This window comes from Hyperolius riggenbachi, chromosome 7 (genome assembly GCF_040937935.1).
Source record: "Hyperolius riggenbachi isolate aHypRig1 chromosome 7, aHypRig1.pri, whole genome shotgun sequence".
Lineage (NCBI taxonomy): Eukaryota > Metazoa > Chordata > Amphibia > Anura > Hyperoliidae > Hyperolius > Hyperolius riggenbachi.
In genome coordinates this window covers 18,981,127-18,994,039 of record NC_090652.1, presented here as the reverse complement: position 1 = coordinate 18,994,039, position 12,913 = coordinate 18,981,127, and the positions used below count along the sequence as shown (strand labels likewise).

The 12,913-nt window shown below is 45.7% G+C and overlaps 1 protein-coding gene across 1 annotated transcript in view; it reads left to right on the top strand.

The window, feature by feature from the left end:
• Window positions 1-12,913, top strand: part of LOC137524121 (uncharacterized) — a 131,169-nt gene that overhangs the window by 110,127 nt on the left and 8,129 nt on the right. Inside the window, exons 13-15 of the mRNA XM_068243656.1 lie at window positions 1,801-2,109; window positions 3,318-3,680; window positions 8,438-8,653. Coding sequence (XP_068099757.1) covers window positions 1,801-2,109; window positions 3,318-3,680; window positions 8,438-8,653 — 888 coding nt within the window. The remainder of the gene's footprint in view (window positions 1-1,800; window positions 2,110-3,317; window positions 3,681-8,437; window positions 8,654-12,913) is intronic.

The window sequence follows — 12,913 nt, the reverse complement described above, 5'->3', positions numbered from 1 at the left end:
GAATTCGACTGCGAGTGGAATGCATGCGAATCGCATGCAATGTATTTAATAGGGAAATCGCATGTAGTTTCCTCATGCGTTTTTTGCCATGAATTCGCATGCGAATTCGCATAGGTATGAATGTAAATTCACACAGGCAGTGACATGGTTAACCTCACCTATGCGAATTCGCATGCAAATTCGCGGCAACAAAACGCATGAGGAATCACATCCGCATGCGATTTCATCAGCGGTGGAATCCAGGCGATTCTGCACCGCAATAGTGAAAACGAGCCCTAAAAAATAGTTCGTTTTGCAGCAAACAATTGTTTATTTTAGCACAAAAATGGAAAAAAAATAGTTTATCTTTAGCATGAAAATTCATGAAAAATTAGAAAACAAGCTTATTACAAAACGATTTTCGATGGCATTTTTGCTCGAAAGTCAAATTTAACATTGTTTTTGCAAAATGAATGCGAAAAAAATAAGAATATCTGCATTTTCGCTCATCGCTGGTTATTTTTAATCGAAGGTGAAACATTGGGCTCAATTCTGGTAGCTATGTGAGGTAAATATTTTTTTGTAGGTAAAATACCTCATGAGGTTTTTTTCCTCTTCGTTTATCAATTCTGAAAGATTTTTCTCCATTTCTGAACATGAGGTAAAACATAAGGTAAAACATTGCATAGAGTGAGGTAAAACATGAGGTACTTCAGTGGTAAGCCTGCAGCAAATAAGTAATAGTCTTTAATTGTCTTCCACAAGTTAGGATAGTCTTTGGAAGATGTTGTTTTTTGTTTTTTTTTGTTTTTTGAGGAGGGAAGGTGTATTTGATTATGTAGCAACCTATGAAAAGTAAATTTATAGGCATCCATTATAAAAAAATAAAAATCCAGCTCATTTACCTTTAGAGGCTGGGGGGAGGGGGCAAAGGTAGGAGCACTTTTAGAGGTTGGTGGGAGGGGGGGGAGGGGTCGGAGCACTTTTAGAGGCTGGGGGGAGGGGTCGGAGCACTTTTAGAGGCTGGGGGAGGGGGAATCGGTGTTTGCCGCAGTTTTACTTCATTTTTTTAAGCATTTTTTTTTCCAACCAGAGGTTGGGGAATGGCAATGTTTTAGGGGCGCGGTAGATGAAGGATTGTACAGGGTTTGGAGCACTTTTTTCTTTTTTAAAACAAAATGGAAGCTGGGGGGCGGGGATTCGTTGGTCAGTTCACTTTTACTTATTTCAGCAAAATATGGGGGCCCTGACCACAGAACAAGCTGAAAAGGCTCCATGTTATGTGACAGATATCATAATTCTGTCACAACACTGCATTTATTATGTGGTAGAGGTAGGTCTAATTATGTGAGGTAAAAGACATGCAAACACGCACCTTATTTCACTTCAGAATTCAAGTGTGAGGTATTTCACTACTAAATACCACACATTTTTAGTAGAAAATCACCACATGAAATTACCTCATGAAATTACAGGAGGTAAACCTTTACTTAAACTACCAGAATTCAAAAGTTGATTTCCCTCATGAGGTAAACCCAATTCCATGAGGTAATTATTTACTAAACGCTACCAGAATTGAGCCCATTATCTCTTAGCAGAAAACTCAGCAGAAAAGGTGAACTGTCATAAGTAAAATGTCCTTTTAGCCACCAGCAAACGAGAACATACATATTGATAGTACTTTTTTAACCTACCTTTTGGCATGTTTTCAATTGCAGCTGAAAAGTGCTGAAAAGTTATTTTAAACAGAAGATGAAAAATGATCACGTTTTAATGTATCTTTTTGCAGAACATAATAACTTTTCTTCTGTTAATTTCCAGTGGCTCCTATAGTAACAGATCCAATCAGATTGAACCTCTGCGAGTCTGGGGAGGTGCTTTGTTCTGTACGCCTGGAGAATTTCTTTCCCACAGCAATTAATCTTACCTGGACGTTTGGAGGAATACCTTACACAGGCCTTAAACAGAAGGAATTCCTTCTAATGGATTCCAAAATAGATTCCAAAAAGGAGATATTCGGTGTGATCACTGAGTGCAGAATTCCCTGGAATCGGCTACAATTTCCTGTACGAGTCAGCTGGAGACACGAGTCTATGGAAGAATCTCAGTCTACAGAGCTGCAGAGATCAGGTAAGGACTTTACAACACAGTGCATGTCCACAGTAACAGATACATGGGGCTCGATTCACAAAGCGGTGCTAACCCAGTTAGAGACTTTAGGCGTGATAACCATTGCACCACACTGGTGAAAAGTAGTGTTGGGCGAACACCTGGATGTTCGGGTTCGCGAATTTGGGTTCGTGTTTTAATTACACTTTGCAGTTGGAATTTGTGACATTAACCACTTCAGCCTTTAGTCATTTTCACTTTATGCATCCGAGCAATGTTCACCTCCCATTCATTAGCCTATAACTTTATCACTACTTATCAGAATGAACTGATCTATATCTTGTTTTTTCCGCCATCAATTAGGCTTTCTTTGGGTGGTACATTTTGCTAAGAGCCACTTTACTGTAAATGCATTTTAACAGGAAGAATGAGAGAAAAACGGAAAAATTCATTATTTCTCAGTTTTCAGCCATTATAGTTTTAAAATAATACATGCCTCCATAATTAAAACTCACGTATTGTATTTGCCCATATGTCCCGGTTATTACACTGTTAAAATTTTGTCCCTATCACAATGTATGGCGACAATATTTTATTTGGAAATAAAGGTGCATTTTTTCCGTTTTGCATCTATCACTATTTACAAGTTTAAAATAAAAAAAGTATAGAAATATTTCATCTTTACATAGATATTTAAAAAGTTTAGACCCTTAGGTAAATATTTACATGTTTTTTTTTATTATTGTAATGTTTTTTGTTTTTTTTTATATTAAACATTTTATTTGGGTATTTTTTGGGAGGGTGGGATGTAAACAGAACTTTTATAATGTAAATGTGTGTTAAGGTTTTTTTTTTTTACTTTTAGTTGCAGTTTTACTTTTTGGCCACAAGATGGCGGCCATGAGTTTGTTTACATGACGTCACTCTAAGCGTAACATACGCTTAGAGGGACGTATGGGGGACGCAACAGCCAGAAAAAGCGGAGCTTCTTAGAGAAGCTGTCGCTTTTTCTGCGGGGGAGAGGAATCAGTGATCGGGCACCATAGCCCAATTCACTGATTGCCTGGCTAACGATCCGCGGCCGGGAGCACGCGTGCACGTGCGTGATCGGCCGCGGGAGCTTGCGGACCCGCACATGGCCTCCTGGGCGTAGCTAGTACGTCCAGGAGGCCAAAGTAGTTAATACGTTTCATACATATGTAAATTATTAATCAATAATTATTTTGCAGATTACCCATGGCAGCCTGTGCTGGGAGATATAGAGCATTCTGATCTGGTTGTCAACACTGAATGTAATCTGCAGTGTAAAATCTCAGGCTATTTCCCTAATGATGTGACTGTGACCTGGCATAAGAAGACAAAGGGGACAGATGACTTTGTTCCTGTTACTGGCTACACCTACAAGACCCCACAGATTACACACCAGAGACAGCCAGACAACACATACAGCTGTACAGCCAGCCTGCTGATCACCCCAACACAGGCAGACCAGGTGTCAGAGTTCATCTGCAGAGTGCAGCACCCCAGCCTGGAGAAGCCAATAGAGAGAAGAGCAGGTCCTCTATATATAGACTATGGTCCTTCTTTATCAGGTAACAAATATTGAAATGGTACACTGTATACTAAGTTCAGTGCTGGAAATGTGCATCAATTAAACCTTTTTCTACCATTATTTATTAGCAGGAAAGGGTTACATCCCTGAGATTTATTGCCATGGAAATGCCACCTTTAACCCCCAGAGAGGGCCTATTTTACCGTAAGGCATTGTAGGCACGTGCCTACAAGCGCCTGATGATGGAAATGAGGGTGGATGATGGATGCCCCGAGTGCCTCCCTTCTTCCTTCTCTATGCAAAGTCCTGAGCAGAGTGTAAATGAGAGGTTACTCACCCAGCTCTCGACATTCCACTGACCAGATCTCCCTTCAGCCAGGGGCACCTCCTTAATAGTGAGAGTACTCCTGGCTACCTAATACTAAGAGACATTTGTAGCTATGTCGAGACAAGAGAAGTAAGGGAGAAGTGACAACTGGGACAGCCAGCACACTTGTAGTGCGGTTCGCTGGGGGGTTTGCATGTTCATGGAGGGTGGAGTCTAGGGTGCCAGGACATGTGTGCCTATAGGCTCCTGTGATGTAAATATGGCCCTGTCCCTAAGAGAAATTGTCCTTCCTTTCTTGTGGTGTAACCAGGGGTTGGAGCGCCATAATGTTTTTTTTTAGCACCATGCTGGGTCACCCTCAGAGGCCACCATGACACTTGCTTTAGTTTTTGATTGATTATGCTGCATTCATGTATTCAGTTTAGAACTAATCCCTGCAATAGGTCTAATGAGGAACTTTCTACCTTTGAAAAATTATTTACTAAAGAGAAAAGAGGAAAACAATTAATTTCCAAAACTGTGTAAACAAAATGTAGAGGAAACTGAGGTTGGAAAGCCCTATTTTTTAAGAGCATGGGAAAACGACTTTCAAGGACCCACCAGCAAGAGACCATTAAAGAGACTCTGTAACATTAAAAAGATCCCCTGGGTACTCACCTCGGGTGGGGTAAGCCTCCGGATCCTAATGAGGCTTCCCACGCCGTCCTCTGTCCCACGGGGGTCTCGCCGCAGCCCTCCGAACAGCCGGCGACTGTGCCGACTGTCAGTTCAATATTTACCTTTGCTGGCTCCAGCGGGGGTGCTGTGGCGGCTTTCCGTTCCGAACTACACGGAAATACCCGATCTCATTCGGGTCCACTCTACTGCGCAGGCGCAGGAAACTTGCGCCTGCGCAGTAGAGCAGATCCGACGGCGATCGGGTATTTCCGTGTAGTTCGGAGCCGACAGCCGTCAGAGCGCCTGCGCAGGAGCCAGGAAGGTAAATATTGACGTCACCGCTGCACGGACTCCACGGAGGGCTGCAGCGAGACCCCTGACGGATGGAGGACGGCGTGGGAAGCCTCATTAGGATCCGGAGGCTTCCCCCACCCGAGGTGAGTACCCCCCAGGGGATCTTTTCATGTTACAGTTCCTCTTTAATAAAATAAATAACTATGTTGGTTCACTACTTTTTGGTGAACTCAAATATACAGGAGACTAACTATAAATATCTCCCAAGGCGGTAAAAGTGAACCTCCAGACTAAAAATCTACTCAGCAGCACTGAAAAGGCTTGGTGTTTCTTCCACAGTTTCACAGCAGCATCAGAACTTTTTTTTTCTTAACCCAAGCCTCATTTTTAGCTGCACAGAAGCTAAGCTTTGCTCCATCAAACAAATCTGCCAGGCATTTTTCCCCTGATGCTGTGCAAAGAATGATGGGATGTTGTTGTTCTCGTTCTGCTGTTTAGACAAAAAAAATTTTAAAATTTGAGATTTGAAGCCTAGCGCAGCTGCTGGGAGGGGTGATCAGGACACAGGACAGTTGGAACTGTGTCTCATGCCCCCTGTCACCTTCCTTTAACCAAAAAAGATGGCTGCCCCCTTCAAATCACAAACATTTGCCTGTTCTTTTAAAACATGGTGGGTAAGAGATTATATTACCTATCTATTTTATTTTTTAATAACTAATGTAACTTAATGACAGTATGTTTGTTTAGGATGAAGTTCCTCTTTAATGTTAGGCAGAAGTGTTAGTCGTAAGAGGGTTAGTGTTAGGCAGAAGTAGGGGCACTGGTGTTAACCATGGGTGGGGGGTTAGTGTGAGGTATAGGTCACAGAAGTTGGTAGCAGAATATTGGTAATAGTACATTATTCAGTGTTTTCCCCAGAATATTTTTTCCACCCGGGTGGCATGAAAAAGTAGCCGAGTGGGTCGCAATCGAGGGAATGCAGGGCCATCGCAACTCAGCTTACAGCATAGAAGGAGGATGAGGAGGTGAGCCAATGACAGCCGGATGCTTCTATTATTATTATTATTATTATTATTATTTGGTATTTATACAATACCAGCATCTTCCACAGTGCTGTACACAGTATATAGTGTTGTTGTTATCTGTCCCTCACATGGGCTCACAATCTAAACCCTACCATACTCCTATCTCCATTATAGTCTAGGGCCAATTTTAGGGGGAAGAAAATTAACTTATCTGTATGTTTTTGGGATGTGGTGGGAAACCAGAGTGCCTGGAGGAAACCCACACAGACAAGGGGAGAACATACAAACTTTGTGCAGATAGTGCCCTGGCTGGGATTCGAATCCAGCGCTGCAAGGCACGAGTGTGAATCACTACAGCACCATTCTGCCAGTGATAGTGCATTGCCGATTATTCAAATTATCTGCATCACCAGGCACCCAGATCAACATTTGCCTATATTATACATATACGGGCACTTGAATGGTGAGATGACCGTTTTGTTAACCAGAAGATATTTTCACACACCTATTCTTTTTGGCTTTCACACTCTTACTTTGGTTTGTCCAGGCCTGGAGTTGCATTACCGGAGCCTATAGGCACAGATGTCCTGGCATCTTACATTTCACCCTCCAAGGACCTAAAACCCCCTGCCGGACTGCACTACAAGTGTGCTGGCTGGCCCAGCTGTCATTTCTCCCTTCCTTCCCGTTTTAGGTAGCTACAAGTGCCCTTTAGTATTAGGTAGCCAGACGTACCCTCAATATGCAGTAGCTTGAGGTGCTCCTGGCTGAAGGGACTTCTGGTCAGTGGAATGTAGGGACCCTGGTGAGTAACATCTAATTTGCACTCTCATCAGGACTCTGCATAGGGAATGAAGGAGGGAAAGAGGCACTCGGCGAGTGGGGAGTTAAACGCTTTTACATCATCAGGCGCCTGTAGACACATGCCTACAGTGCCTTATGGTAAATCCGGCCCTGGTTTTGTTGTAATATAATTATTTAATTACACATACTACTTTATGTATAGTAAGAACATGTACAGTTGTATTCGCTTTGTGCAGCTCTCTCCTTTTTTTTCAGTAAAATAACTGCGCTATGCTGCTCAGACTAAAGTCTGGTACACACATCCAGTTTTGATTTGCCAATGACTGACCGATTTGATCCCTTCCTTGTGGCAGGAGGGCCAACAGACATTGAATATTTTGAACAGATTGTGTAGGTAAGCTCTCACAGTACATTGCAGTAGTAAAATTGTCCAGTGATTAGCCAATCAAAATTGGATGTGTATGCCAGGCTTAAAGCAGACCCAAACCAAAAAATTTTTTACACCACTCTGACACATACAAAGATAAATAAAGACTCCTTCAAGCCTATGAGCATTTCAGTGCATGCTTTTCACCCTTCTCTTTCCATAACTAGGGTTATACAGGTGGCAGCCATTACTTCTGAGCTTAGTAGGAGGTTTTAGATCATGGGTGTGTTTGTCATCAGCTAGTACCCTCCTCACAGGGGCTTCGTCTATGTGAAATCTCACACAAGCTGAGATCACCTCCCCTGTGGCATCATCAGTAGCAGCCTGTGTTTTGTTTTTTATCTCCTCCACCCGTCTGCCGGACTCGATCCCAGCAATATGAAAGGAAGGGAGGGGTTCCTCCAATAAATGTAAAATATGTTATATTTGTCATCATGTAGCTGAAAAAAGGCTGCTATTTACTATTATAAGTTAGAAAATAGATTTTATTTCTGAAATCTTGTATTTTTAATTTGTTTCCACTTTAACAAGTTGTGGATATTCTACAGATTTTTCTTAAGGAGCCCATACACCTAACGATTTTCCCGCCGAAATACGTCCGTTTCGATCACAGTGATCGAAACGTCCGTGAAATCGCCGTTCGAATAGCGGCGTTCGAATGCCCGACGACCGATGCAATACAGCGGAGATACATTACCTGATCCGCCGGCGCGAGTCCCCGCTGTCACCGCTGTCACCTCCCGGCTGGCATCTTTTCCGCCTCAAGGCATCCGGCATAACTTCCTGTGTCACTGCAGTGACAGCAGTAGTACAAATAGAGGGCGCTCTATTTGAACTTCCGCTGTCACCGGAGTGACAGAAAGTTATACGCGGATGCCGGATGTGTGATGCGGAAGGTGATGGGAGAAGATGCCAGCCGGGAGCTGATGCGGAGAAGATGCCGGGACCAGGCGGAGAAGAAGACAGCGGTGGACCAGGAGACTCCCGCCGGCCGGAACAGGTAATGTATGCGGGGGGGGATGGCGGCAGCTCCACAGATTGTGATCGGTTTCAGGCTGAAATCGATTCACAATCTGTTTTCAGTAAGGTGGCCATACGATCCCTCTCTGATCAGATTCGATCGGAGAGGGATCTATCTTTTGGTTGAATCTGATGGCAAATCGACCAGTGTATGGCCACCTTTAGTGCCCACACCTCGATACATGTAATCACCAGAGGGGGATACAATACATAATGCAATATCTATGGTTCATTTCTTACAGATCATCCTGCGGGACAACAGACACCAAACAAGGAGACACAGAGAGAGGTTCCTGCTTCTAATAATAATACCTCGAGCCTAACACAACACAGACAGTCAGATAATCTATATACAAGTACAGCCAGTGCACGGATCACCCCAACGCAGAGCAGAGGATACCAGCAGCTCAGTCAGGAGAATCCCACAGAGGGAAGGAAGGGACCACAGCGAGCAATAGGTGAGCGATCTGCATGACCAGATACACATATTGCAGTGCTATAGCTTGGTTTACTGTAGCCTCTACCTAACAACATACATATCTATATTCAGGGCTGGTTCTAGACTTTTTGCTGCCTGAGGCAATCTTGTGAGGAATGGATGCTTTCCTTGCATTGAAGGGCATCCATGGCTATAATTATTAGGTAATTCCGGGGAGAGTTGAGCCAGAGATTTCCCCAGACTGCCATCTGGAGTCAGGAAGGAATTCTTGCCTTTTAATGCTAATTAGCTCAAGCCTGTTAAGGTTTTTTGACTTCCTCTGTACCAACTGGGATATGTGCGGTTGACAGTGATTTTTTTTTACTGGTTCCTCCCTCACGCCACCATATAGTTCTCCTGGTGTCTAGTGATTTCTCCTTCTAACACCATAAAGCTTCCCTGGTGTCTAGTGCCCCCCCCCCCCTTCCCACTACAATTTAGCTTTCCTGGTGTCTAGTGGGTCCCTTCTCACTTCACCATACAGAGTTTCTTGGTGTCTAGTGGTTCCTCCCTCCCTCATATAGCTTCCCTGGTGGATATTGGTTTTCCCTCCCCCATATAGTTTCCCCAACAGTTTCTAGTACCCCCACCACCACCATATATCTTTCCTGGTGTCTAGTGGGTCCCTTCCCCCTCCACCATACAGAATTCCCTAGAGTCTAGTGGTTCCTCCCTCCCTCATATAGCTCCCCTGGTATAGATTGGTTTCCACCCCCACATATAGCTTCCCCAGCAGTTTCTAGTCTCTCCTCCTGCCACCCTGGATCTTTGATACCCTAGCCACAGTATATGCAGAGCATCAGTACAGCGGTAGCCATGCTTACATCACCTCCTCCGGGCTCCAATGATGTTCTATCCACTACAGCATACAGCTTGCTCTCTGCCTGGCAACTCTTCCTCATGTAATCACTCAACAAGCAGGATGAGAACCAGGAGGTAGAGTGAGCACTAAGCTGTAGAGGATGGAGAGAGACCTCTAGTGGTGGAGGGATCGCCAGTGCAGCCATGAAACATTGGTGCGCGTGCAAAATTCTTCATATGGAATATAGCTGAGTAACATCAAAATTGCCTTGTAATGGTTACAGTCAGGGCCGGATTACCGACCAGGCAACAAAAGCAGTCGCTTGGGGCCCCCATTCAGAGTCAAAGGGGCCCCATCAGCACATAAACCAGCCCTCGCCATCCTTTCAGCGGTGGCTGGAAGGTATAATGGTTAAAGGGACTCTGAGCAGTGCAGTAACTATGGAAAGATGCATATCATTTTAAAGCTCTCTTTCTCTTCTTTCCAATGATATATAAACCGCTGCCCTATGCCTTTTAGTTTTCGCTATTTTCATGATCGGCAATTTCGATCGCGAAAATAGCGAAAACTAAAAGGCGTAGGGTGGCAGATTATCTATCATTGGAAAGAGGAGAAAGAGAGCTTCAAAATGATATGCATCTTTCCATAGTTACATTGTATTACACAGGACGGCAGCTCGATTCAGCACAATGCAATGAAATATAAGGAACTCAGGGGGATATAATTACAAACATCATGCTGGTAGGTGTGAGGATGTAATTAATTAGTTGTGGGTATGCTTAAAGGCATATCCACAGGCACTGCTCGGAGTCCCTTTAAGGGCTCTGCCTCTGACACAGGAGACCTGGGTTCGAATCTCGGCTCTGCCTGTTCAGTAAGCCAGCACCTATTCAGTAGGAGACCTTAGGCAAGTCTCTCTAACACTGCTACTGCCTATAGGGCGCGTCCTAGTGGCTGCAGCTCTGGCGCTTTGAGTCCGCCAGGAGAAAAGCGCGATATAAATGTTATTTGTCTTGTCTTGTCAAATGATGCCGTGCGCTGCTCATTGCTTTCAGAGCCAGGCTCTTCTCCTAGGTTCCCCTCCTGCTACTGTGCGCTCTGCCTGAGTTCCCTCCCTTCCCACAGAGAACCACAGCTGCAGCAAGAATGATAGCAGCAGATGGCAAATGCTCACTCACCTATCCATGATCCAAGCGATAGAGATCCCGTCATCTGAAACCCATCTGTCTCTTCTACAGTGCAGCCGCTCACTCTGAACTTCCTGATTCTCAGATCAGACATGAAGTAGGAAGTAGTAATAGTAGTAGTAACAGAGCGGCAGCACTCTAGAGGAGACAGATGGGCTCCGGATGACGGGACCTCTATTGTTTGGATTGCAATAGGTGAATGTGAGTCATCTGGTGCCGTCATTCTCCCCCGCTGCGGCTGCTTTCTCTGCTGGACTATCGTATTCACTGGGATGGAGGCTGCATGGTGGCTGTGTCCAGAGCTTTCTGCTATTGCCAGGCTGGAGATGCAGGGGGAAAGTGCTGCTGCTGTGATATCTGGCTCTTCACAGGGGTGCCCCAGCCCCTAGTGCGAATGTCCCAGCCATTCATCTCTCACTCTGCATTTTGCCGCTGCTATTCCCTGCATTGTGCACCCACAGAGGAAAGCGGGCTGTTGCCCATAGCAACCAGTAGCTCGGCTGCCCCGGTGTGTGCGGCATGTTGCTGTGCAGCTGCATCTTCTGTATCTATTACGACATGATGGGGGGGCCCAAATCAGTTAATTTGTGTCACAGGAGCCCTAGTGGCTGACCGCACTTAGCCTTCTAAACGGTGCCAGCGCACAGATCGTGCGAACTCTGGTCGCAGTCAATGCGCAGGAACCGTTAAGAATTAGCCGCAGACAACTCAGAAGGGAGCCTGTGAGACACGGGTGATTACAACTTCACCCACTGGTTCAGAGTAAACTGCCACCACCGCGGTTACCATGGGACCGTGGAGCCCACTAACTGACTAGTCCTGCGAATAAAACGGTTAAACACACGATATTCTGTCTAGCCAACAACAAACAAACAGTAGCGTATCTTCAGAAACCCGGGATCAGTTCTGTGTGTGCTGATAAGCAGGGTAGCGGACAGTGAATGACTTGGAGAAAGTCGTTTATTCACGCAATATAAACAATTAATATATACAGACAGAGTTCAGAGTTCAGACCAGGTGGATGCCAGCATATCCTCAAGCTGGCATCTGATGAGTTCAAGATGTTTTCAGGGTGGAGGACACTGAGTTTGGGTCCTCTGCCATTCTTATGCCCCTGCTTCAGTAGGAGGGAGTGAGGGCGGGGAGCCATACACCCCCTTAGAAGATGAGATGAGCCCTCCCCTTGTCCTGGGGGCTAGAAATCATATCTACCCATATATGGGCTCTATCTCACAGAACCGTACAGGTCAGGGCAGATTTATTAACATTTTCAGGTCTGTCTCGATTTACCCAGCGCCCTGATACCAGACATGAGGGGTGGGACCCCTGTGGTATCATCAGGGCATTTTCAAACTGCCTAACTGGCAGTCCTTACCTCAGAATGTTCTGAAACTTCCTCAGAACCAGCACCGGGGCTCATGCTACACTTCCCCCACGTTTGGCGAAGCTGCCATCTCAGGAACCCCAGAAATATGACAGATCTGGGAAGTTATGGATTATGCTATGAGACTCAGGTTTATTCAGGATGTGTTCTAGCTGCTAACAGCTGACTTCCCTTTGATCTTTACCAGTGAGCAAGGTGTCAAGACCTCCCGGAGATTTGTAGCCTGCCTGGCTGCACCTAGGCATCCTGATCACCCCTTGGTTAATTAACGTCTACATGAGATCAGCTAGGTGTCACCTTATACCTGATGGATGGGCCATCCGCACAGCTTGAAGCCAGGGAGCCATCCAGCCTTTAGGATGGTGCTCTCTCTCTGCTAAGAAAAGGACTTCAGCTGCCCCTACACACTCAACCCAGATTGTATCGATTTGAAGCGCAATCAATGCAGGGAATCGAGTGCGATCGCTTTTTCTTCACGGGCGGTTCCAGGACGCGCCTGCGGCCCCGCAACCGTCCGTGACAGCCCTCCCTGGGGAGAAGGCAGATAGACATTCATCAGCAAGATGTGTGTCGTTGCCGCTAACCTGCGAGATCTGATCTAGTTCCCCGTTGGCGTTCTGGGGTCGGCTGCCCGCTGCGTGTCGGCCAACCTGGCTGACGGGTCTCGGGTTGCTGGTGCGGCGGGAAAACCTTTTGGAGCCTGTGGCTTGATTCCCCTGGACCGGTCGCGGTCTGCTACCCTCAGGGTTGACCCGACATGGACCGTTCTGGACAGGGCGTTTGCGCCACTGCAGTCGGACGTGGTGTCTGCCGGGACTGCTGACAACGGGCAGTGGGTTGGTTAGGGTAACAGCCAGCCCACGCGGG